Source organism: Elgaria multicarinata, chromosome 1, assembly GCF_023053635.1.
Source record: "Elgaria multicarinata webbii isolate HBS135686 ecotype San Diego chromosome 1, rElgMul1.1.pri, whole genome shotgun sequence".
In the NCBI taxonomy this organism is placed as follows: Eukaryota; Metazoa; Chordata; class Lepidosauria; order Squamata; family Anguidae; genus Elgaria; species Elgaria multicarinata.
In genome coordinates, this window is record NC_086171.1 from 6,055,327 (window position 1) to 6,081,674 (window position 26,348).

Sequence of the window (26,348 nt, forward strand, 5' to 3'; positions counted from 1 at the left end):
AAAAAGGTCTTAAAAACCTGTTCTTCCATGTTTCCACTTTTTTAAAGGAAAGGAAAGGAACCTCTCGTGCAAAGCACTTGAGTCATTGCTGACTCCAAGAGGGACGCCTGCTTTCGCTAGACGTTTTCCTGGCAGACTTTGTAGTGGGGTGGTTTGCCGTTGCCTTCCCCAGTCGCGGTTCCCTTTCCCCCAGCTAGCTGGGTACTCATTTTACCGACCTCGGAAGGATGGAAGGCTGAGTCGACCTGAGCCCGGCTGCCGGAGAACCAGCTTCCGCTGGGATCGAACTCAGGCCGTGGGGAGAGTTTCGGCTGCAGTAACGGCTGCTTACCACTCTGCGCCACACGAGGCCACACTTTCTAAAGCCTTCTAATATTGCAGGATTCCCAATTCAGAAGGCTTCGACTTGGGTTTCTGCTAGGAAGTCCAGCCAGGACTGTCCCGGCGGGGGGGGGGGGGGGGAACAGGACACCTGACAGAACCATACCACAAAGCTAAAGACCACTTAAGACATTTTGGTGCTGGAAGCAGAAACCCCAAACCAGGTAGATACTTGCTGGGATGGGGAGAAGAAACTCAGTTTCTTTTCCTCCAAAAAAAAACAAGGGGAGGGCGCAAAGTAGCTGGAGGTGGTGTTCTGCACGTAACAGGAGGTGGTGTTCTGCACTCTTTGGTTGCAGTTTTTAAGGAACTCATCCAGAATCCATTCTTCCATTTAGATGGGACTAAGCCAAGTGGTTCAGATCCTTCCTCACTCACCCCAAGAATGTGTCCTGCATCTTACTCCATCATTACACCCGAAATTGTCGGAAAACACGAAGAGAACACTTTGGGGACAAAAGGTACGTGTGCGTGCAAAAAGGGGGAGAGAAAGCGCATGCTTGAAAAGGACCGAACATAATACCACATTGAAACCATAAGAAGGTCCTTCTGAAAGGCTTAATAAATAGATGTTCAATATTTATATTTAGGCATATCTCCACACTGAATAATAGGTTTCTATTCCGTCTCTGGTTTGGTTTTGTCTTTGTCGTTTGCGTGTAACTTCCGGACTGGTCCAGCTCATGCGGAAGGCTGCACAAAGCCATGCTGCTGCACATGGCCTTGGCGGCCTTGGGTTTCAACATTCGTTGCAAAGAGATGTACGGCAACAAGTTATCTTCCATTTTTGAAGGATCCTGGACCAACAAAATGAAAGGCACCATTCCTTCACCCTCTCGGCCACCTTCCAACAGTCAACCGACATACCAGGCTGCTATTTTGGTTGGTTGTTCCCAAGGGCACAAAGGCATTCCCTCCCAGTAGATGCACAATCAGATAGCTTAGATAGGGGTGGCGAATTTGTATTTTAAAGACGCTCCAATAAGGGAGAGAGCCCTCAGAACGCTGAACAGCCCCATACTAGCAAATGGAAACAATGCAGAAGGTATCTTCATCCAGTTCCCGTTGAAAACCAAGTCAACAGGTTAAACTTGAGAAATTGCTACTACGGGAGAATCAGAAGGGGCCCACTGCCAATTATCTCCAACTAGACAGACCCTTTTCCAGGACATCAGCTTCCGATCCAAGTAGTATTGTTGAAGAAGAGTTGCCATGTCCAAGTCGCAAATTTGTAAGATCCCAATTCAAAACAACCGAAGGATGTCAGGTAGCCTACACCACCAGTGCTTTTTGGTCACTGCTGTCATTTCCGTTTCTCCTCCGGATTCTTTCCCTCCCTCTTGATCTTTCGTTGACCATTCAACTTGGGATCCAATATTTGTATTGTTGCTGAAGTCCTAATACACATGCCTCTAGTGGTTTTTTAGAAGAAGAAAAAACAAAGTTAAAGGTCTGTGTAGAGATTTGTGCCAGTTCACTGCCACTGTTGCGAGTAAATGGAATGACATTCTACTCGACATAATATCCTAGGAGGTGCGATCCTGTCCAGAATGGCTTACAATTCAAAGGAGCTCAAAGCAGCATAGACTGTCCATAAGGCAAATGGTTTTCTCCATCCCCAGAAGGCCACTTGTCAAATCAGACATCCAGAAGTTGGGTTGACGTTCCATATCGGGATTTAAAAGCAGCCTCCACAGGGCCACTTTGGAGCAGAAAGAGGTACCAAAATAGAGACAAAACAGGTGGTGGTGGTGGTGTCTATAGGAAGTTTTAGGAAGGCCACTAGTGGTTTTCATCGTTTACAAAGTAAAGGTGACAAGAGAAAAGTGGAAGGTGGATTGAGAATGGGCATGCAAGAAGAAAACTAAATTGGACTGGCTGAACTTCAAAGTCTGTTATGAAGTGCAGGTGGTGAAGCCAAATATTTCCCCTTTGAGGAACTGCAATGGCTCTCCTTCTAGCAGGCCATGTTCACGTACTAGCGTCTCCAGCAAACAAGACATTATTTCTCAATTTCAATTGTCCTGCTCCAGAAGTGTCAAACTAGAAATTCACCATCACCAACCCTTTCCTCGATCGTCTTTGGGTATCAAGTCCTTCCTTCGTTCCTTATTGCGGTTCTCAACTTCGTCAGGCCGCCCACGAGGTTCCTTTCCTAAGGAGAACTCCTTATTCAGCTCAGGCTTTGCAGAGGACGGCGATGAGAGAGGACCACGCTAGAAGGGCGGCCAGTCCCATCCACTCCAGGTGACGTGCTCCATCGTTGCTTTGGCAATCACCCGGCCACCCCACCCCCCCAAATCAGCACCCCACTCCGCACGACAGGCACTTCCGTTGCATACGCGTGGATCCCCCAAAGTCAATCAGGGTTTGCAAAGGAGGAAACAAAGTCGAGAAAAAGAAGGAAAACAGCCGGGTCACCAGTACCCTACAAAGTGCTCAACTCATCTTGGCACGGTCGCCATGAAACCCTGTTTTGCCTCCACGGGTGCTTGCTGGAGGGCGGCATCTCCCGCCGTTCAGGGCTATCCATTTCGAACCCCAGGACGCTGCGTCCCCATCAGTCTTTGCAGGTATAGACCTCCTCTCTCTGCGTGCATTGCTTGCACTCGACGTAACAGCACCAACGGACCTGGCACTGGCACGGCCTCGTCACCACCCGGCTCTGGGTGTTGTGGCCGCGGCCGCAGCAAATGCTCTCGCAGTTCTTATCTTTGTAACATTTCCTGCCCGACGTGCCGGGCGAGTACCGGCTCATCAGGCAAAAGCTCGGGGAGTCGTCGATGTAGACAAGGTCCGTAGTCCGTGGGATTTGGTCGCCGTGGCCCGGGATGGACTTCTTCGGCGGGGAGATGTCGCCCTCGCCCGTGGCCTCGTTGGTGGTGCTGCCCACTTTGAGCGCCGTCTCGTACTTCTGCTTCAGCTGCTTGCCGATCTCGTGGAACGGGGAGAGCTGCCGCCAGCAGGTCCGGACGGTGCAGGAGCCCGAGACGCCGTGGCATTTGCAGGTGGTCTCAACGCCAGCTTTGATGACCTGCAGATAAAGAGCCAAAGGTCAGTACAGAAAGATCTGTGGGAACCACAACAAAACTTGGCCGTGTGGAGATCTCCTGTTCGGTATTCCAGCCAATCAGCCATGCCCTCCCCCAGCATATTCCTCCTCTGAACACGCAGACAAGCTGGAGCGTGTTCAGAGGAGGGCAACCAGGATGATCAGGGGTCTGGAAACAAAGCCCTATGAAGAGAGACTGAAAGAACCGGGCATGTTTAGCCTGGAGAAGAGAAGATTGAGGGGAGACACGAGAGCACTCTTCAAAGACTTAAAAGGTTGTCACACAGAGGAGGGCCAGGATCTCTTCTCGATCCTCCCAGAGTGCAGGACATGGAATAACGGGCTCAAGTTAGAGGAAGCCAAATTCCAGCTGGTCATCAGGAAAAAGTTCCTGACTATTAGAGCAGTACGACAATGGAATCAGTGACCTAGGGAGGTTGTGGGCTCTCCCACACTAGAGGCCTTCAAGAGGCAGCTGGACAACCATCTGTCAGGGATGCTTTAGGGTGGATTCCTGCATTGAGCAGGGGGTTGGACTCGATGGCCTTGTAGGCCCCTTCCAACTCTACTATTCTATGATTCTATGATTCCATTATCCCCTCCCCCTTGGTTTTGTGTTCCTCCCCCACAAACACACACACAATAGCCAGTCAGCACAATAGCCAGTTAGCCTGGAGAAAAGAAGACTGGGGGGAGACATGATAGCACTCTTCAAATACTTGAAAGGTTGTCACACAGAGGAGGGCCAGGATCTCTTCTCGATCCTCCCAGAGTGCAGGACATGGAACAATGGGCTCAAGTTACAGGAAGCCAGATTCCAGCTGGACATCAGGAAAAACTTCCTGACTGTTAGAGCAGTACGACAATGGAATCAGTTACCTGGGGAGGTGGTGGGCTCTCCCACCCTAGAGGCCTTCAAGAAGCAGCTGGACAACCCTCTGTCATGGATGCTTTAGGGTGGATTCCTGCATGGAGCAGGGGGTTGGACTCGATGGCCTTGTAGGCCCTTTCCAACTCTGATATTCTATGATTCTATGATCCATGCCCACAGAGCATGCTCGCTCCACACTGGGCTGTTCTGGGTTGGTTGGGGAGTTTTTACCCCTTTACATATTTTCCTCCTCAACCTTTTTCTCTTTGTTTGTATTTATTTGCAAACCCCAGGATCTCACGAGCCCACTGGTACTTCCCTCTTGTCTATGGGTGCTGCCATTTTGGCTACATAATTGTGGGACCCTCTCCTCTGAAGTTTGGAAATAGAACCTTTGACGATGTGGGTGGGTTTTTTAAGAAACTTTGTTCTTTTTTTAAAAGGCAACTTTCTAAAAGCTACGAAAAGAGGCATTTCCGTGGTATCACCTCACAGAGGCATGGGGGTTCCAGAACCCTATGGAGTCTTCCTCCCTGCCTCTCAACATGTCTTCCATATTGAAGTCGTGCAATGGAGCTGCACCGATTTCCCCCCTCTTCCAGGGCTCATTCTGGATCTTGCCCCGTCGTCGTTCCACAAATGGTAGCGGCCACTTGTGTCACAGCTATGGTGAAGCTGGCCACGTATGGACCAGAATCCACCAGTGGAAGGGCAGTATTGGATGCTGCCCCAAGAGTTCAGGGCAATGAAAATACACACGAAGAAGTCAGGGCCAGAACACTTTGCTTCTTCACACATTTAATCTACACAGAAACAGAACATCTGGATTTCGCTAGAAAGAAGGAACTGGCTAACATCAGACTCGCTGGTTGAGAAAAATTGCAGAAAAGGGCAACTAAAATGATGAAGGGGCTGGAGCATCTTCCCTTAGGAGGGAAGGTTACAACAGCTGTCTAGCCTGGAAAAATGGCACATAAGGGGGGACATGATAGAGATGTACAAAACCATGCATGGTGTGGAGAATGTGGATAAGGGGACATTTTTCTTCCTTTCTCAAAATACTAGAACCTGGAGTCATCCCATGAAGCTGATGGGTGGGAGATTTGGGAGGGAAGGACTTCTTCACACAGCACACAGTTAAACTATGGAATTCACTGCCACAAGATGTAGTGATGGACACCAATTTGGATGGCTTTAAAAGGGAGTTAGATAAACTCCTGGAGGAGAAGGCTATCAATGGCTACTAGTCCTGCTGGTGACATGCTACCTGCAATATCATAGGCAGTAAGCCTACAAATACCAGTTGCTGGGGAACATGGGTGGGAGCGTGTTGTTGCACTTGTGTCCTGCTTGTGAGTCCCTGGGCAACAGCTGGTTGGCCATTGTGTGAACAGAATGCCGGACTAGATGGACCCTTGGTCTGATCCAGCAGGGCTCTTTTGATGTTCTTCACACTGAAAGGATTTTTTTGCCACATATCTAAGAATATAAGAAGGTGAACGCAGTTTCAGTCCCTGCCATCTCCAGGCAGGGCTGGAAAACACCTACTTGAACCCTTGGAGCGCCATTGCTGCCAGTCAGTGTTGACAATACAGGGCTAGATGGACCAAGGGTGTGTCACTCAACAGAAGACAGCTTTCAACGTTCCTATGCCTTACTCAGAGCCAGACCGTTGGTCCCTTTGCCACTCAATGTTGTCTATGTCAACTGGTAGCCGTTCTCTAAGTTTAGGATTTCCAGCTCCACCTGGCGATGTCGGAGACTGGACTTCATAGAATCATAGAATAGCAGAGTTGGAAGGGGTCTACAAGGCCATCAAGTCCAACAATGCAGGATTCCTCAATGCAGGAATCCACCCTAAAGCATCCCTGATAGATGGTTGTCCAGCTGCCTCTTGAAGGCCTCTAGTGTGGGAAAGCCCACAACCTCCCTAGATAACTGATTCCATTATCGTACTGCTCTAACAGTCAGGAAGTTTTTCCTGATGTCCAGCTGGAATCTGGCTTCCTTTAACTTGAGCCCGTTATTCCGTGTCCTGCACTATGGGAGGATCGAGAAGAGATCCTGGCCCTCCTCTGTGTGACAACCTTTCAAGTCCTTGAAGAGTGCTCTCATGTCTGTCCTCTATCTTCTCTTCTCCAGGCTAAACATGCCCAGTTCTTTCAGTCTCTCTTCATAGGGCTTTGTTTCCAGACCCCTGATCATCCTGGTTACCCTCCTCTGAACACGCTCCAGCTTGTCTGCGTCCTTCTTGAATTGTGGAGCCCAGAACTGGACGCAATACTCTAGATGAGGCCTAACCAGGGCCGAATAGAGAGGAACCAGTACCTCACGTGATTTGGAAGCTATACGTCTATTAATGCAGCCCAAAATAGCATTTGCCTTTCTTGCAGCCATATCGCACTGTTGGCTCATATTCAGCTTGCAATCTACAACAATTCCAAGATTCTTCTCGTTTGTAGTATTGCTGAGCCAAGTATCCCCCATCTTGTAACTGTGTCTTTGGTTTCTACTTGGGACCTTTGGCATTCAACGCAAGTGCTCGGCCACTCATCTATGGCCCCTCGCTCTGCACCTAATCAGAAATCAAGTGAAGTGCAGCCGAGGGGATTAGAATTCTCCTCCCATTGCAGGTGGCCCAAGTGATGAAACCACCATGAGATGGACTGTCACCCACATTCAACCCAAGGGTCCTGTTCACCAAGGACAAAAAAACAAAGGCACATGAGGTACGAAGGGCGATGTGAACGTGGATATTATTTTGCCCGGCATAAGAGCATTGCCTTTCACAGCAGACTTGTAAGACACGCTTGACCAGACATACCTCAAGGGAAAATAGGAAAGAGGGGGAGAGAGAGAGAGAAGGGGTCAGCCTTTCTAGGGATTAAGGAACTTAGCAACGCTCCAGAGAGATGTAGTTAGAAAGTCATGCTTAAAGATACTTTGTGAAACGCAGACAATGGGAGGGAGGAATTTAATTAAATCATCACTTAACTCGGGCCTAGTGGAACAAATCAAGTGCGCTAATACTCTTGACTTTTCATTAACGGGATACAAAGGGAGGGGCGCTATCCAGGGGAGAATTTGGGGGAGGGAGCAGGATCATAAGAAAGAGCGAGCGGTGGTAGAACTAATCGAATATGGCCGCTGATTTTAATATACATGGAGATCACCCGGCAGTTCCCCACTGCCTCTCCCTTCAACCTCCACCTGCAAATCAACTCGCCATCCCAGAATACTTGAATAAGCTCGGATGGATTCGGCAGGCGGGGATTTTATTATTATTATTATTATTATTATTATTATTATTATTATTATTATTATTATTATTATTATTTTAATAAGCTGCATATTCTAAAGCTTTCACTCATCAATAAAGAGAGGAGGCGCTCAAAGAAGTCCTCCTGGTTAATGACCTCATTGCCCGTGCCAGACAAACTCGCCTTGTCCCTGGCGTTGAGGTCATATCGTAAGCACTTAGCGAGGCATGAAATGGGCACAACAGGGCCGGGCGGGTGGTTATTTCACCGTTTGCGGCAAACAGGCGCAGCTGAGGGTGTGAAAAGGGGGAAAGTTTCATCAGGCAGTTTCTCGCAGCAAATGTTTTAACTGGTGGCGGGGGGGGGGGGCAGATTTCGAACTTGGCACTGGAAGCGTTGCGTTACCCAGGAATTGTTTTCTAGCGTGAGACCTGGAGGGAGAGAAAGTTCTCCTTCTGCAAAGGCAGTGAACAATTCTGCCCGTTTCTAGCTCAAGGGGTTGCGGGGTATAAACCCGTCTACTGAGCCTCGGGAGACCCATTAGGATAAGGCGCGTTTGTGTGTGCAATGGAAAAATAACATTCCATACTGCTGAGAGACCACCGAGCCAGTGTTGTGGAGAAGAGAGACTGAGCATGTTCAGCCTGGAGAAGAGAAGATTGAGGGGAGACAGGATAGCACTCTTCAATACTTGAAAGGTTGTCACACAGAGGAGGGCCAGGATCTCTTCTCGATCCTCCCACAGTGCAGGACACGGAATAACGGGCTCAAGTTAAAGGAAGCCAGATTCCAGCTGGACATCAGGAAAAACTTCCTGACTGTTAGAGCAGTACGACAATGGAATCAGTTACCTAGGGAGGTTGTGAGCTCTCCCACAGTAGAGGCCTTCAAGAGGCAGCTGGACAAGCATCTGTCAGGGATGCTTTAGGGTGGATTCCTGCATTGAGCAGGGGGTTGGACTCGATGGCCTTGTAGGCCCCTTCCGGCTCTGCTATTCTATGATTCTATGAAGACATTGTCAGAAATTCCTACGGGCATGCAGTTTCTAAAACTCGCCATGACTATGGCATAGCCTCAACAAGGGTTTAATAACATGTACTACCAACACCTTCCCCAACCTGGTGCCCCTCCAGACTTCAGCCCCAACAGCACAGCCAATGGTCAGAGGTGCTGGGAATTGTGGATAGAACATCTGGACGGCACCAACAGTAAGGGGAGGATGGTGACTCCGACGTCAGTGGGAGAGATGACTCTGCTACGGGTTTCAGTCAGAACTCTAAAGGAGCTCCCCAAGGTGAATTAGAGTTCTGACTGAAACCCGTGACGGATTCATCGTCCCACTGACATGGAAGACAGCAGCCTCCTCCGCCCACAGCATGGGGTCTACAGGGCTAGGAAAACACAGTGGGTTCATCTACACCAAGCAGGATATTCCACTATGAAAGTGATATATAAAAGGCAAGTGCCACACTACTGCTTTATAGTGGTATTGAAGTGTGCTGACAACTGTTGGGGCCCATGACGCATCTACACCAAGCAGGATGTAACACTATAAAAGTAGAATAAAAGTGGTATAAGGTATGTGTCATGGGTCCCAACATCGTCAGTGCACTTCAGTACCTCTACAAAGCAGTCATGTGGCTCCTGCCTTTTATATACCGCTTTCATACCACTTTCATTGGAATAGCTGCTTGGTGTAGATGAGCCCAGTGATGGTCCAGAGAAGGAGGACTGGAAAGTGGAGGGAAGGTGATGTCAGTAAAGCACGTGGCAAAAGTAAAAGCTTGAGTTTCTTATGTCCCTACTTAGGACCCACTCCCACACTGAGGGGGCAGACTCTATGCTGGAACGTCCAACCAGGACTGGGGAGATGCAGGTTCAAATCCCCACTCAACCATCGAGTTCTCTTGGTGACCTGGACCTCTGTCTCTCTCTCTCACACACACACACGCACCTCAGCAATTGGGTGGTAAACCTCATCATCATCATCATCATCATCATCATCATGGCAAGGATCTCTTCTCGATCATCCCAGAGTGCAGGACACGGAATAACAGGCTCAAGTTATAGGAAGCCAGATTCCGGCTGAACATCAGGAAAAACTTCCTGACTGTTAGAGCAGTATGACAATGGAACCCATGACCTAGGGAGGTTGTGGGCTCTCCCACACTAGAGGCCTTCAAGAGGCAGCTGGATGCTTGAAGGTGGATTCCTGCATTGAGCAGGGGGTTGGACTCAATGGCCTTGTAGGCCCCTTCCAACTCTACTATTCTATGATTCTATGATTCTATCATCCTCGCCAACCATACAGGATTGTTGCAAGGATAAAAGGGACGAGAGACCACACACACACACGAACACACACACTGTCCTGAGCTCCTAGGTATCAGAACAGGGCAGAACTATAATCCATATTCAGTGCCATGAAGGCTCATTTCTCCAGTTCCACCAACCGATGCGCCCTGTCCGACGCGCCCGCACAAAGCATTTTCTACAGCTCTCGAGAGGGCCGAGCCGACACCCATGCCCACACCCCAAAGCCATCCCCATGGCAACACTCCCACGAGTCTGATTAACACACTGCTCCAACCCAAATCTTATTAGCATCAGCTTACCTCGATCAGCTTCCACCACCACCCGCCCCCCTCCACCCCGTTCCCCAAATGCAGGGCCTTCTTTGTTTTCATGGAAACATAATCTCAGCAGCTTCGACCAGCTTTTTAGCCGTCTGCATTCGGGGCACTTCAGTGCCGGTTGCAAAAAAAAAGAAGAACCCTACAGTGCAACAGAGACATTCCAATACAGCAGCGGCCTCCTCCCTCCCAACGTCCCAGGCTACAACGCCTAATATTCCCACCCAGCTCATTGCTAGGGATGATGGGAATTGTAGTCCAACAAGCTTTGAAGGGCACTATGTTGGAGGTGACTGCAGGACTGAATTCCCTCGGTTCTTTAACAGCAGGGTAATCATAGAACAGTAGAGTTGGAAGGGGCCTCCAAGGCCATCGAGTCCAACCCCCTGCTCAATGCAGGAATCCACCCTAAAGCATCCCTGACAGATGGTTGTCCAGCTTCCTCTTGAAGGCCTCTAGTGTGGGAGAGCCCATAACCTCCATAGAATCATAGAACAGTAGAGTTGGAAGGGGCTTACAAGGCCACCGAGTCCAACCCCCTGCTCAATGCAGGAACCCACCCTAAAGCATCCCTGACAGGTGGTTGTCCAGCTGCCTCTTGAAGGACTCTCGTGTGGGAGAGCCCACAACCTCCCTAGGGAACTGGTTCCATTGTTGTACTGCTCTAACAGTCAGGAAATTTTTCCTGATGTTCAGCCGGAATCTGGTTTCCTGTAACTTGAGCCCGTTATTCCATGTCCTGCACTCTGGGAGGATTTTGCCTGTCTAAACATCTATAGGGTTGCACCCTTAATCTATTTAATTTGTTTGCAGACTGAGCAAATGTTTGCCATGTTGGAGACAGGAGGAGTAAACACGAATTCTCCCCACCAAGCACCTGAAATGCAAAAGACCTGCCCCTGCATCTCACACCTGGCCCAGCGCTAGCCAACATAGACATGCCCGTTGCCCATCTGCAGAAGGCAACGCAAGTCCACCGTGCGCGTACCTTCATGCCCACCAGGTTGTTGTGGAAGTCCACCCTGGCTCGCAGGTCCTTGTTGGACTTCTTCCCCAGGAACTCCTTGACAAACTTGTTGCTGTATTTGAGGTTGTCGCCACAGCCGCCCCACTGCCAGGCCTCGCGGTTCTCCAGGTCGGGGGCCTCGTCGCAGGTGCAACGCTCCATGCGCCCGGCGCTGCAGGCCTTGGCCATGGCGTGGGTGAGCCCTGCCGAAGAGATGGCGTAAAGGAAGGCCGTTTCCTTAAAACCTGCGAAAGAGGATGACAATGACAACATTGGTACCACAAAGCAGGGAGGAGTCAAGAGCTAGCCGTATACTAATTCATCAGGACCGAGCATGCATGCAATATCCCATTAACAATCCAGCTTCTGAAGAATCTTAGCCTTTCATGGCTGGAAGATAAGGGAGCCTTTGCTGAAATTCTATAAGCCAGAGGGCTGGCTAAGCAAAATTTCCAGGTTATTGGAGATGAAGCTCTCATGCACTGGGTGGGCTCCTCAGCCCTTTCCCAGGAGCTAACAAAATGAGAAGAATGTGAAGTATTTGCTCAATTTGCATTGTCCATAAGAGTCACAGAATCCAGCTTTTCAATGCCGGCCCTGGGCTGAAATCAGCTCCTCTCCTTATTGGTCAAAACCACAGGACAAGTGACCACTCCTGCCTCTTCTCTGACGCCTTGAGACATGATAGCACTCTTGAAAGGTTGTCACACAGAGGAGGGCCAGGATCTCTTCTCGATCCTCCCACAGTGCAGGACACGGAATAACGGGCTCAAGTTACAGGAAGCCAGATTCCAGCTGGACATCAGGAAAAACGTCCTGACTGTTAGAGCAGTACAACAATGGAGCCAGTTACCTAGGGAGGTGGTAGGCTCTCCCACACTAGAGGCCTTCAAGAGGCAGCTGGACAACCATCTGTCAGGGATGCTTTAGGGTGGATTCCTGCATTGAGCAAGGGGTTGGACTCGATGGCCTTGTAGGCCCCTTCCAACTCTACTATTCTATGATTCTAAGTCTGGAGTTGTCAATTGGGTTTTGCAGGACAGGATTAAGAACGGAAACTCTCCACTCCCAACTTTGCTCATCTCTGACGAGGATGGTCAGCAAGCCCCTCCTCTCCCACACCCCTCGTGTCTCCAGACTGGGAAGCAACTGGTACTTCTCAGAAGTTTCGGAGGCAAATCTGTCCCTCTTAAGTTGCTAACCTATCCTCTGACCCCAGTCCCAACGTCTTTTACATGCTGCATTCCACAAGATCTCCAATTCGCTTTGTGGCCTCAAGACCCAAGTCCAATGGAACGTTCTCAACATGTCTAGATTACCTTCCAAAACCACAACCAACTCAGTAGCTACCTGGTGGTGACTTTTGCTCTCCCATTGCATTACGGAGGTTCCCATATTGCCTCCTTTATTGCCTCTGTCCCCACTCCCCAGACTAGGGATGGGAGAATCTGCCCATTTCAGTTCCAATCAGTTTCTCATTTTTCCAACCTACGGAGTTTATTTTTTAAAACCCCAACGGAAATTCCCCTGCACTTTCATATGCATGTCTCCTAATACCTGCGGTTTTGTGCACATTTTGTGCACATTTTTCCAAATGTAAACTTGGTTTGCTAACGTACACATTTTGCGTGCCATTTCACCCTATAACGTGCTTGCGTTATTTTCACCATTGTGTGCATTTTACGTAGGGTGACCCTATGAAAAGGAGGACGGGGCTCTTGTATCTTTAACAGTTGCATAGAAAAGGGAATTTCAGCAGCTGTCATTTGTATATATGGAGAACCTGGAGAAATTCCCTCTTCATCACCACAGTTAAAGCTGCAGGAGCTGTCTAGCTCCTTCCTATCTCTCCTCTCTCATCTCACACTATTGCCCCGCTCGTGCTCTTCGCTCCTCTGATGCCATGTTTCTCGCCTGCCCAAGGGCCTCTACTTCCCTTGCTCGGCTTCGTCCATTTTCATCTGCTGCCCCTTACGCCTGGAACGCTCTTCCAGAACATTTGAGAACTACAAGTTCAACCGCAGCTTTTAAAGCTCAACTAAAAACTTTTCTTTTTCCTAAAGCTTTTAACACTTGATGTTGTGCAGACTTCTACTGTTACTTTCTACTGTTAGTTTTACCCTACCCTGTGCCTGCTTACCCTTCCCTGTACCTGTTTGCATTCTCTTCCCCTCCTTATTGTTTTACTATGATTTTATTAGATTGTAAGCCTATGCGGCAGGGTCTTGCTATTTACTGTTTTACTCTGTACAGCACCATGTACATTGATGGTGCTATATAAATTAATAATAATAATAATAATAATAATAATAATAATAATAATAATAATAGAGTGACCAGATTTAAAAGAGGGCAGGGCACCTGCATCTTTAACTGTTGTGATGAAGAGGGAATTTCACCATATTCCCCATATATACAAATGACACCTGCTGAAATTCCCTTTTCAATACAACTGTTAAAGATACAGGAGCCCTGTCCTCCTTTTCATATGGTCACCCATGCACATTTACCCATAGCGTTTAGATTCTGTTGCACACTTCCCCCTTAAGGGCTTACTATGATAAGCCCATAACGCTACAGTTCTCCACACATTTTTGAGCAGAGAACTGTAGCCCTACATTTATTGAAGTGGAGATTTCAATTTCTCACCGGCCGCTGGTCCGCTCACCTCTCTTCAGCAGGCTGGCCCTATAGCGGCCCTCGAGGGTGCAGTTCCACCGCTCAAAACGGAACTGATACTGGCACTCCAGGGCACTCATGCTGATGGCCTCCACAAGGGTCTCCGCCACTCCAGGGTCTCTCCGGCACATCCTCCGTTGCTTCTTCTCCAGCTTCAGGCGGTCGCATACTTTATAATGGGCTTTGACGGCAGCTTCCTCCATTTCTGAAGTCAGAGGGAGGATGGTCAGAGGTTCATTCCCAGTCAACCTGGGGAGGGAAAGAGAGCTATATGAGTAATCTGCCCACTTGTGCTCCAAACAACCACAGACCAGGCCTCCAGAGTACGTGGCACCACCAGGAGGACCTCATCAGATGACCTCAAAGATTGATGCGGTCCTTGGGAGAGAAGGTAGTCTTCTCAGGTAACCAGATCCCAAGTTCTTTAGAGCTTTAGATACTACCAACAAAACCTTAAACCTGGCCCAATAGCAAATAGGAAAGCAGTGCAGCTCCTTCAGCACAGGTGTGATGGGCTGTTGATCGGTCACCCCACTCAGCACCTGCTAGCTGAAGCACCCTGCACCAGCCACAGCTTTTGGACCAGCCCCACACAAAACGCATGACAATCAACCAGCTTCGAGGTTACCAATGCCTGAACACTAGGGCTGTGCTCCACTTCTCTTCGGTTCAGAGAAGCAGGAGCGAGGAGGCCTAATTCGCCTCCGGAAAAGGCGGAGGCGAAGAGAGTCAGGGGGGCTGCGGATCGAGGCGAAGAGGATCGCCTCAATCCAGAGCTTCGCCTGCAGGTAAGTGGGGGGGAGGGGACTAAGCTGGTGCTGCCAACGCCACCATCCATGTGGCGGTGGCGGCAGGTAAGGGAGCAGGGAGCCGAGGCCTCTTCCGGCTTCAACCGGGGCCTCAATTGAAGCTGGCGACGGAGGAAGGTAAGGGGGCGGGGGGCAGGGCGGGGGCCTGGCCTACCTGGCACGCCGGCGCTGCCATCCATGCGGCGGCAGCGGCAGGTAAAGGAGCAGGGAGGAGGGACACTTACCTTCCTCCGTCGCAGGCTTCAATTGAGGCCCTGGTTGAAGCCGGAAGTGAAGGCCGAGGCCTCTTCCAGCTTCAACCGGGGCCTCAATTGAAGCCCGCGACGGAGGAAGGTAAGGGGGCGGGGTGGGTGGGTGGTTTCTCTTGCGCCACCGCCGTCCATATAGTGATGGCGGCGAAGCCGGATCTCGCTCCGCGGAGCGGAGTGGGAGACGGGCGGAGCGGAGCGAAGAGGATCGGGCCCGATCCGGATTTTCCAGATCAGGCCACGAAGCGGATTGGGGGGTCCGTGCACACCCCTACTGAACACCCAAGCAATCTTTTGGCCCAGTACGCTGGAAACAGCAAGGACTTGTTGACAGCAGGGACACACGCAGCTCAAAGAGCTGTCAGCCACATTTTTATCCAAACAGCCGCCCTTTCTGAAAGAGTCACTTGCTAGCTCCCTGGATTTGCAACCCTCCTAGATATAAGCTACTAATAGTATTATGGGTCGAACTAATTCTTGGCACGGCAGCGTTCAAAACAAGTACGTAAAGCCAGTGGGAAGATATTCTGTCCCATCCCTGCCCAGTCTCTGAGCACCAGGCCCTGCTCTTAGCGCTCTCTCTCTCTCTCTCACACACACACACACACACACACACACGTGCAGTGAAGGGAAGCCAAGATCTTGTTCCCAGCATTGTGTGACAACATGTTGGATGGGGACCAGGCTGGCACCAGCTCCTGGAGCGTCAGCCCAAGCTGCAGGAACATCTGTTGGAACTGGGATCAGTTTTGCGGGCTGGATGGCCAGTCAGCCAATCCCCTGGCTGCGACTTTCTTCCAACCGGGTGCCAGGGTGGGGTGGCGGGGCAGAGTGGAGAAAGTCAGCAAGAGTCACCACATAGGAGCCTGAGCACATTTCTCCAGCACTAAAGGGTCAAAAATAATAATGAAAGAACCATTTCTAGTGCCAGAAGGACTGGCTCAAACCACGCAAGAGCCAAGAGTAAGTATGCGAAGCAGGAGTCACGGTGGCTCAGTTGCAGAGCGCATGCTTTGCCTGCAGAAAGTCTCAAGTTTGATCCCCAGCATCTCCAGGTAAGACTGGGAAGGGAAAAAAACCTGCCTGAAATCATGGAGACCCATTGCTGCCAGTCAGTGTCAACAATACTGTGCTGGTAAGTGGACCAAGGGTCCAATTCACGATGAGGCACCTTCCTTTGTCCTGCTTCCAGAAAGGCCTTCTGGTTCATGGGAAAGGTCTCCATTCAGCAAAAGACCACAATCCACCCGTCTTTCCTTTGTTGTAGGGTTGTATGAGAAATGTGCTACCTCCAGTATTCCAAGGCAGTAAGCCTGTGTGCACCAGTTGCTGGGGAACATGGGTGGGTGGGTGCTGTTTCACCATGTCAAAGAATCATTGAATAGCAGAGTTGGAAGGGGCCTATAAGGCCATCGAGTCCAACCCCCTGCTCCATGCAGGAACCCACCCTAAAGCATCCCTGACAGATGGTTGTCCAGCTGCCTCTTGAAGGCCTCGAGTGTGGGAGAGCCCACAACCTCCCTAGGTAACTGGTTCCATTGTCGTACTGCTCTAACAGTCAGGAAATTTTTCCTGATGTCCAGCCGGAATCTGGCTTCCTTTAACTTGAGCCCATTATTCCGTGTCCTGCACTCTGGGAGGATCGAGAAGAGATCCTGGCCCTCCTCTGTGTGACAACCTTTTAAGTCTTTGAAGTGTGCTATCGTGTCTCCCCTCCATCTTCTCTTCTCCAGGCTAAACATGCCCAGTTCTTTCAGTCTCTCTTCATAGAGCTTTGTTTCCAGACCCCTGATCATCCTGGCTGTCCTCCTTTGATGGTCGGCCGCTGTGTGAATGGAGCGTTGGACTAGATGGGTCCTCGGTCTGATCCAGCATCAGGGCTCTTCTGATGTTCTTACGTTTTCAATGTTTTAGCAATATATTCCCATGCAAAATGGTTGAAACACATTGTGCAGGTTGTTTCAGTTTTTTTTTAAAAAAAAAAACATAAGAACCCTGTTGGATCAGTTCAAGGCTCCATCTAGTCCAGCATTCTAGCCACATAGTGGCCAACTAGCTGCCTGCGAGAAGTGCACCAACAAGACTTGAGTGCAACAGCACCCTCTTGCCCATGTTCCCCAGAAAATGGTGTGCATACTCATACTGCCTTTGACACTGGTGTAGTGGGATACCCTGAACATTAGACAGAACTCCGTGCTGCTGGAGGTAGCACATAGCCATCAGGACTAGTAACCATTGCTAGCCTTCTCCTCCAGGAATTTGTCAAAACGCCTTCTAAAGCCATACAAGTTGGTGGCCATCGCTACCTCCTGCGGAAGTGAATTCCATAGTTTAACTATGCACTGTGTGAAGAAGGACTTCTTTTAATCCTGTCTTGAATCTCCCACCAATCTGCTTCATGAGATGACCCCATTGAGTTCTGGTATTATGAGAGGGAGAAAAGTGCCTCTCTATCCACGCTCTCCACACCGTGTATAATTTTGTACACCTCTATCACCTCTCCCCTTTCTCACCGTTTCTCCAAGCTAAACAATTCAAGCTGTTGTAACCTTCCTTCAAAGGGGAGACACTCCAGCCCCTTGATCATTTGAGTTGCCCTTTTCTGCATCAGGATTTACCCAGTTCACCCCTTCCTTCCTTCCTTCCTTCCTTCCTTCCTTCCAGACTTAACACAGACCGTGATGCAGTCTACATCCTGAGCTTGCAACGTGATTCACAGACCAAATTCAATGCATTTGACAGCATACGTACATCGGAAATACGCACATGGAATAATGCACACTTTTGAAAAATGCACACAAATACACTTCGACCAATGGGAGAAGAAGGCACACTTTTCAAAGATGCGTGCAACCTCATACGGACTCGAGTTGGAAAGTGTTTGGAGACAAAATTCTGAGAACTGCCTCAAGCCCGAGTCTTGAGGATTCACGCACTCCTGCATTGTTATGATCTGCCTTCGTGGTCTCAGACCTACGACCTTTGGTCTGGGAAGGGAAAAGGACTCCCTTCAGCCTGCATGGGCCACCACTGAAGCACCAGAATAGAAGCTGAAAGATACCTTTCCCCCAAAGGAAAGAGCCCTTTCCACACCGGGCGGCTGCGTGATGCGCCATCACAGGCAACGGCTTTGCGCATGTAACAGATAAGCCCCAGAGCTTTGCTACAGGGAGCGCTGATATTTCATGGCCAAGGTAGTTTCTCTTTTTAGAAAGAGCTAACAAGGACAGGCGTTGCAAGTCACATCCAGGCCCACAGCTTAAGACATTAGTTGGGAGCAGCCTCTGCATGGCACCCCTGTAATCCCTTAAAACCCTTTTATGCAATTTAAAGCAGGGATGGAAAGGGCGCCGGAAGGATCATCTGAGGCCACTGTGTCAAGAGACCCACCGAGCGCTCCAGCAACGGAGCTATTTTTGCCAGCCTTGGCACGAGCTCACCTGAAACGCCAACCACGTCCTCTGACCTCCCTTCTAACATCAAAGCTGCTTCTATCTTTAAGGCACGGCCGTCAAACCTTTTTCTGCCTCGGGGCCGAATTCAATTCTGGAGAAGCTCCCAGGGGCTGCATTCCAGTAGTGGGCGAGGCTGGAGGTGAAGTGGGTGTGGCTAAAGGACCTGGGCCAAAATGCTGGGGTATTTTAGATTAAAACTACTCCTGCCAGCAATGAGGCCTAAGGAGAAGCATTTCAACCTAATAGAAGTATAGCTTCCAAATCACGCGAGGTACTGGTCCCTCTCTATTCGGCCCTGGTTAGGCCTCATCTAGAGTATTGCGTCCAGTTCTGGGCTCCACAATTCAAGAAGGACGCAGACAAGCTGGAGTGGGTTCAGAGGAGGGCAACCAGGATGATCAGGAGTCTGGAAACAAAGCCCTATGAAGAGGGACTGAAAGAACTGGGCATGTTTAGCCTGGAGAAGAGAAGATTGAGGGGAGACATGAGAGCACTCTTCAAAGACTTAAAAGGTTGTCACACAGAGGAGGGCCAGGATCTCTTCTCGATCCTCCCACAGTGCAGGACACGGAATAACGGGCTGAAGTTAAAGGAAGCCAGATTCCAGCTGGACATCAGGAAAAACTTCCTGACTGTTAGAGCAGTGCGACGGTGGAATCAGTTCCCTAGGGAGGTTGTGGGCTCTCCCACACTAGAGGCCTTCAAGAGGCAGCTGGACAACCATCTGTCAGGGATGCTTTAGGGTGGATTCCTGCATTGAGCAGGGGGTTGGACTCGATGGCCTTGTAGGCCCCTTCCAACTCTGCTTTTCTATGATTCTATGATTCTAAGAATGGGAAAATACACACGTAAACCAGAAAGCTATGAAACAATCCACGCTTGGGGGGAAAGGAAGGGGGCATGGGCATCTGAAGAACCTTGTAAGACCAGTTTGGGACTTCAGATGGTGTCAGCAGTGGGATACATTCTTCCTAGAGCGAGACCGTCTTGCCTGCCCTGAGAAAACAAGGAAGATGGTTGGCGAGCTAAGGGGAAGAGAGCTCCTGAGAGGTGATCAATAATCACTGGGATGGACCCAATCCTCACTGCTGCGCTACCCAGAGGACTGGAGAAGCTGAGTATGTGCCAGCCACATACTAAGGAAGGTGAGAGAGCAGTGATGGTTGACCCAGGGGCTGCCACCTGCCTATTTTCTGTGTGTGACGGTGAGGATTAGACCCACATGGGGAAAGGAGAAGACCCATCAAGGGTATGTTTCAGCCCCCACCCTCCGAGAACAGGGAACCAGCACAGAATTAGCCCCACCTCATTCTGCCAGGAAGAAGCACAGCCATGGACCCCAGAGAACAACAGCCGTGGAGGCTGGTGGCTGTGATGCCAATTGGGCAGTGAATCCGCTCCGGGTTTCAGCCGGAACCATTACTATTATTTATTTATTTATTTATTATTATTATTATTATTATTATTATTATTATTTATATAGCACCAACAAGGTACTTGGTGCTGAACAAAATATACAAATAAAACAGCGATACCCTGCCTAGAGGCTTACAATCTAAAATCACATTAAAACATATGAAGGGGGGAAGGGTTCACAAAACAGAAATAAGACAATATTCATAGTAATAAGAACAGTGAATAAAGCTAAAACACCAAAAGCTATTGAAAACGAATGAGTTTTCAAACCCGTTTTAAAATCTACAACGGAACTCGTGGTACGTAGTTGTTCTGGAAGAGCATTCCAAGCAAACGGGGCAGCCAGAGAGAACGGGCGAAGCCGGGCAAGAGAGATAGAAATTCTTGGGTGGGAGAAGCAACATGATGTTTGAAGAATGGAGGGTACGAAGGGGGTGGTAGAGTGAAATGAGAGAGGAGAGATAAGAAGGTGCAAGACCATGACACGCTTTGAATGTCAGCAAAAGAAGCTTATACTGAACTATATGGTCAGAACCAATCAGAACTCTTAAGGAGCTATCCAAAGTGAAAACCTTAAAGTTCTGACCCCACCGACATCAGAGCCACCAGCTTCTACTGCAAAACAGAGTTCATAGAATCATAGAATAGCAGAGTTGGAAGGGGCCTACAAGGCCATCGAGTCCAACCCCCTGCTCAATGCAGGAATCCACCCTAAAGCATCCCTGACAGATGGTTGTCCATCTGCCTCTTGAAGACCTCTAGTGTGGGAGAGCCCACAACCTCCCTAGGTAACTGGTTCCATTGTCGTACTGCTCTAATAGTCAGGAAGTTTTTCCTGATGTCCAGCTGGAATCTGGCTTCCTTTAACTTGAGTCCATTATTCCATGTCCTGCACTCTGGGAGGATCGAGAAGAGATCCTGGCCCTCCTCTGTGTGACAACCTTTCAGGTATTTGAAGAGTGCTATCCTGTCTCCCCTCAATCTTCTCTTCTCCAGGCTAAACATGCCCAGTTCTTTCAGTCTCTCTTCATAGGGCTTTGTTTCCAGACCCCTGATCATCCTGGTTGCCCTCCTCTTTTGGATGATTGTCTGTCCCAGCCCAAGGCTGGTTGCCACCTAAAGTAGGGACCGACTGTGCCTCTTCCTGCCTCCTCTTCCTCTCTCCCTGACTTGTACGACTCTTCTCCAGGCTAAACATGCCCAGTTCTTTCAGTCTCTCTTCATAGGCTTTGTTTCCAGACCCCTGATCATCCTGGTTGCCCTCCTCTGAACACACTCCAGCTTGTCTGCGTCCTTCTTGAATTGTGGAGCCCAGAACTGGACGCAATACTCTAGATGAGGCCTAACCAGGGCCGAATAGAGAGGAACCAGTACCTCACGTGATTTGGAAGCTATACTTCTATTAACGCAGCCCAAAATAGCATTTGCCTTTCTTGCAGCCATATCGCACTGTTGGCTCATATTCAGCTTGTGATCTACAACAATTCCAAGATCCTTCTCGTTTGTAGTATTGCTGAGCCAAGTATCCCCCATCTTATAACTGTAGATGCTTGCCTCCAGCTTGGACCATCCAAGTCAAGGGCTGCTTCCTTTGGCAGAAGGAAAGCTTCACCTGAACATTGCTTTGGGGTGGGGATTCGAGATACAGAATTACAACCCACGCCCCCCCCCCTCCTGCAGAGATCAAAAGACTCCTCTCTACGCGCCAAGTCCTGCTCAACTCCATCTTTGAGTGAAAGCCGACCACGGCCAACTGGGGTGACAGGCTTGTTGAAATATTACATTCCTGTCCTTGGACCTCCCTCTCCGGAGGAGTCTTCCTGGAGATTAAAATAAAAGGCAGAAATCCAGAAAAGCAAATCACTTGGTTTTAAAAAGAGATCAGTAGACCTGTTCTTACGCCAAGTCCAATTCTTCTCCTTCCTGACAACTCCCCCTATCTGCCCCACAAACACACTCACACAACTTGTTCAAACTGCACGTGCCAACAAGGGAAGTTCTGCCATATTAAAAGCAGAAATGACTTGTTAAGCAGGCGAGGGCAGCTCCATTGATATAGCATAGCCTTATGTCCCACTACACCCAGGCCCGGTGCTGCCATAGAGGCAACTCAGGCGGCCGCCTAGAGCGCCAAGCAAACGAGGGCGCCGAACAGCGTACCCGGAAGCCGCTCTCCTAGAGCGGCTTCCGGGTGTGCTGTTCCAAAGCCGCCACCCCAGCCTCCGCCTAACCCCAGCGTCCTGGCTCCTTCGAAGCCAGGACGCTGGGGTTGGAGCTGACCGGCCCGCGGGAGGGAGCATCAGCAGCAGGGGCAGCCGGGCGGGGGGCGGCCTCAGCGGCCCCTCAGCAGCAGCGGCTCCTCACGTCCCGGAGGTGGCGGCGGCGGCGGCTGTGAGGGGGCCAGTGGGCCGGCCTACCCTGCCTCTGCGTCGTTGCTGCCGCGCCTCGCCTCACCTCGCCCCGGCTCTCGCCCGCGACGCACTCCAGCCCCCCAACCCCAGCGTCCTGGCTTCAAAGCTGGGAGTGGGAGAGAGTGGGCGGGCGAGCGGGCGGGGGGAGCAGTGAGTGAGCGAGCGAGCGGGGTGGAGCGGGGGCGGCGGCTTCAGAATGCGCTTGCCTAGGGCGCAATATAGTCTGGCGCCGGCCTTGGCTACACCACCCTATTATTATTTCCGTGTCATTGTCCCCTTCAAGACTGTAGTCTTCCCAAGCACAAAAACAATGACCCTTTTCAGACAATACGCTAAGCCATGGTGGTTAAGCATTTTGAGCTAAACATTATGGCTTAGCGTGTGGTATGAACAATGACTTAGCGTTGAAGTGTCACCTGTTCAGGTGACACTTCAGGCTCTGTGGTTAGAGAAATGGTGGTTCTCCGAGGTTAGCACTAACCACAAGCCGCGCTGTCGCACACAACGCTTTAAGCCACGGTTAGAGCCGCTAACCCTGCTGCAGACGGTCCGACTGTGGTTAGTGAGTGAGCAGGGTTTAGCAAAACCCATCACACAAGACACCTTAAACCCTGCTGCTTAACCAAAAGTCTTAACCAGCAGGGTTCAAGGTGTCTTCTGAACCTACCCAGTGTGTTGTGTGAACCATTCCTAACCATAGTGACTACATCACCACGGTTTAAACATGCTCACTAACCATTTGCTGCAAAAGGGTTAGCGGCCTAACCATGGCTTAGTGTGTTGTCTGAACAGGCCCACTAAATTTATTTACCGTATTTCTTCGATTGTAAGACACACACTAATTTCAGTACCGACAGAAAAAAAAGCTTTGATTCTAAGAAATAATAAACGCACCCAGGATTCTAAGACGCACCCCTTTTTATAGAGATGTTTATATGGGAAAGAAGGTGCATCTTAGAATCGAAAAAATACGGTAATTCTTTCTTTATTTATTGCATAAATAACCGCCCAATAGCCAAAGCTCTATTTAGTAAAGCTCTATTTAGTAAATCATACTAAAACCTTTTAAAATTAAACTATTCAATAAACTATCACTCCAAAATACCCATTAGCAGCACATTAAGAGCTTTTGATGAAAAGCCAGGGACAACAGATGAGTTTTTGAAACCCTCTTAAAAGTAGCCAGAGATGGGGCCCAGCCGTATCGCTCACACAAGGGATGGGGCCACTACTGAGAAGATCCCATTGCCCTACCAACCTTCCTCCTAGCGATACCAACGAAAAGGCAGCTCCTAACACAACCTTTACTAGTTGAGATACCCTCTTAAGTCCAATACCTACAGCCAAGAGTGGACAAAGAAGAGGGATGTTGAGGCGGATAAGACTGAGAGGCGCTAAAAGGCTGATCAAGGGTCACCAGCGAACAGCCTATTTCAAGAAGTCAAGAAGCTCCGAACAGAAACTCAGCTCCTTCTGAAGCAGTACCCAAATGACAAAAATGTCCATGGTGGAGGGGCAGACAAGGTTGCTCTGCCCCTGTGTAGAGTCCATCACACGCTGGTTTTCCGAGTGCTGCGACCATGCCAAGGAAAGAGGAAGCAGACACCCCGCACTTCCGGTTCCTTCACACTCCCATCTCATGTGAAACATGCTTTGCGTGTTTCTGCGATGCAGAGAGAGATGCTGTCAGACTTTTGCTCCAGGGAGAGCTTGTGCATCACTTTATCGGAAGAGATTCCAAAGTCTCGTTTCACACAGATGTGAGGGTCAGAGGAACAGGAAGTACAAGACGCTTGCTCTTCCGGGTCCCGTATTTGTTAGACACACATTCAGGGCAGCTGGCAACTTTTATGGCCTCCACAGGGCAGGCTGCTGAAAGTGGCACACGGCCACTCATCCCAGCGGCTGCCACCATCACATGGAGAGGTTTGTCACTGCCAGATAATTGGAAGCGTCTCTTTGTCCTGCATATTCAAATACAGCTGAAACATGGGGGTTGGGACATGACCCCCAGGGTGCTTCCAGGCGGAGGGTTGCTGGAGCTACCAATAAAAAGTGAATACAGAAAGGAGAGGAACTCTCATGGAAAAACAAAAGCGAATGATAAATCTGTATATTTAGAGATGTACGAACATCCAAATAAATGAGCGATGCAAAAGTTTCTTTGAATTGTGCTGAAAGCTATACATAAATAATGATGATACTACAAAAATACTACAAACGAGAAGGATCTTGGAATTGTTGTAGATCACAAGCTGAATATGAGCCAACAGTGCGATAGGGCTGCAAGAAAGGCAGATGGTATTTTGGGCTGCATTAATAGAAGTACAGCTTCCAAATCGCGTGAGGTCCTGGTTCCTCTCTATTCGGCCCTGGTCAGGCCTCATCTAGATTTTTGTGTCCAGTTCTGGGCTCCACAATTCAAGAAGGATGCAGACAAGCTGGAGCGTGTTCAGAGGAGGGCAACCAGGATGATCAGGGGTCTGGAAACAAAGCCCTATAAAGAGAGACTGAAAGAACTGGGCATGTTTAGCCTGGAGAAGAGAAGATTAAGGGGAGACATGATAGCACTCTGCAAATACTTGAAAGGTTGTCACACAGAGGAAGGCCAGGATCTCTTCTTGATCCTCCCAGAGTGCAGGACACGAAATAACGGGCTCAAGTTAAAGGAAGCCAGATTCCAGCTGGACATCGGGAAAAACTTCCTGACTGTTAGAGCAGTACGACAATGGAATCAGTTACCTAGGGAAGTTGTGGGCTCTCCCACCCTAGAGGCCTTCAAGAGGCAGCTGGACAACCCTCTGTCAGGGATGCTTTAGGGTGGATTCCTGCATTGAGCAGGGGGTTGGACTCGATGGCCTTGTAGGCCCCTTCCAACTTTGCTATTCTATGATTCTATGAAAGTAGTCGCATACACTAATGTGTATTATTATTATTTATTATTATTATTTACATGTATTTACCACGCCATAGCCGAAGCTCTCTGGGCAGTTTACAAAAGTTAAAAACAGTGAACATTAAAAACAAATATACAAAATTTACAAACATTAACCCAAACCCAAGCCGCCACTGGCAAACAAGAAACAACGGTTGTGACGTTAGAGCACTAGGAAAAGTCACCGTAAATGGACCCTTAGAAAAAGCGTAATTTCGTGGGGAAAAGCCCAATGTGGCTGCAAAAGTTGGAGGCTGCGTCATATAAATGACGGGGCACCAACCGCACAGCAAGATGGGGTGTTTAGAGTGTATAGACAAGCCCCCCGTCTCTCTCTTCTCTCCACTGATCTTCCCAATGACATGGGATAAGGCTCATAATATACAATTATACTTGAATTGAATGATCATTTAGGTAACATTAAACAGAAACAGATTTAAAGAAATTCTGTGAAGGAAGGAGAGTGACTGCACAATAAAAGCCTCGTCTGAAAGCATCAACAGATTTTTTATTTTTATTTTGCATGTATTCTGGAGAACAGTTTAGTTTTCATCCCCTTCCCAAAGACCACCTGAACAGGCCCCTGCAGATCTCAGTTTAAGAATCAGAGGTCTAAAACCACCTTTCCCCAAGATGTAGCCCTCCAGATGTGATCGGCTTCAATTCCTATCATCCCCAACTAGCATGGCCACTCCCATCATCTCCAGACAGCACAGCCAAAAGGCTGGGGAGAGTTTAAAAGTGATGGTAAAATAAGCAGCAGCAAGGACCTGTGTATGAACAGGGGTTCTCATCTAGGCATTGAGATAAGATGAACAAGGATTTCAGAAATAGATTTCAGGGTAGATTTCGGGTCAATTTAGAACAGGGCATCAAAGCTGGCTAGGAAATCTCCTTTCGATGTTCTCAAGAATGTATGGACAGGAGAGCCAACCTCGGCCAGCAGGATAGAATGACCGCGAGGTCTATTTGAGCCGCACTATGGGTATCCCCTGGGTTTCTAGCTTGACTCCCTTGAGCCATCATGCATGTGTTCAAAGCAACCATCACGGCTCATCTGTGGCCATTCATTTAAAGCAGAGCATGTGAGGAGGAGGAGGAAGAGAGAAGGAGTTCTCTCCTGGCTTCAAAGTGACTGTGGCATCAATGGAATGTGTGAACGCCGGAATTCCGAACTCTTCGTCTCAGGTGC

At 49.4% G+C, this 26,348-nt stretch overlaps 1 protein-coding gene across 1 annotated transcript in view; it reads right to left on the reverse strand.

The window, feature by feature from the left end:
• Positions 1-2,782: 2,782 nt before the first annotated feature.
• The window catches only part of WNT9A (Wnt family member 9A), a 69,772-nt gene continuing 46,206 nt past the window's right edge, over positions 2,783-26,348 (reverse strand). The window contains exons 2-4 of the mRNA XM_063146851.1: positions 13,872-14,131; positions 11,186-11,448; positions 2,783-3,415 (exon numbers count right to left, since the gene is read on the reverse strand). Of these exons, the coding sequence (XP_063002921.1) occupies positions 2,942-3,415; positions 11,186-11,448; positions 13,872-14,131 (997 nt within the window). The 3' untranslated portion in view covers positions 2,783-2,941. The remainder of the gene's footprint in view (positions 3,416-11,185; positions 11,449-13,871; positions 14,132-26,348) is intronic.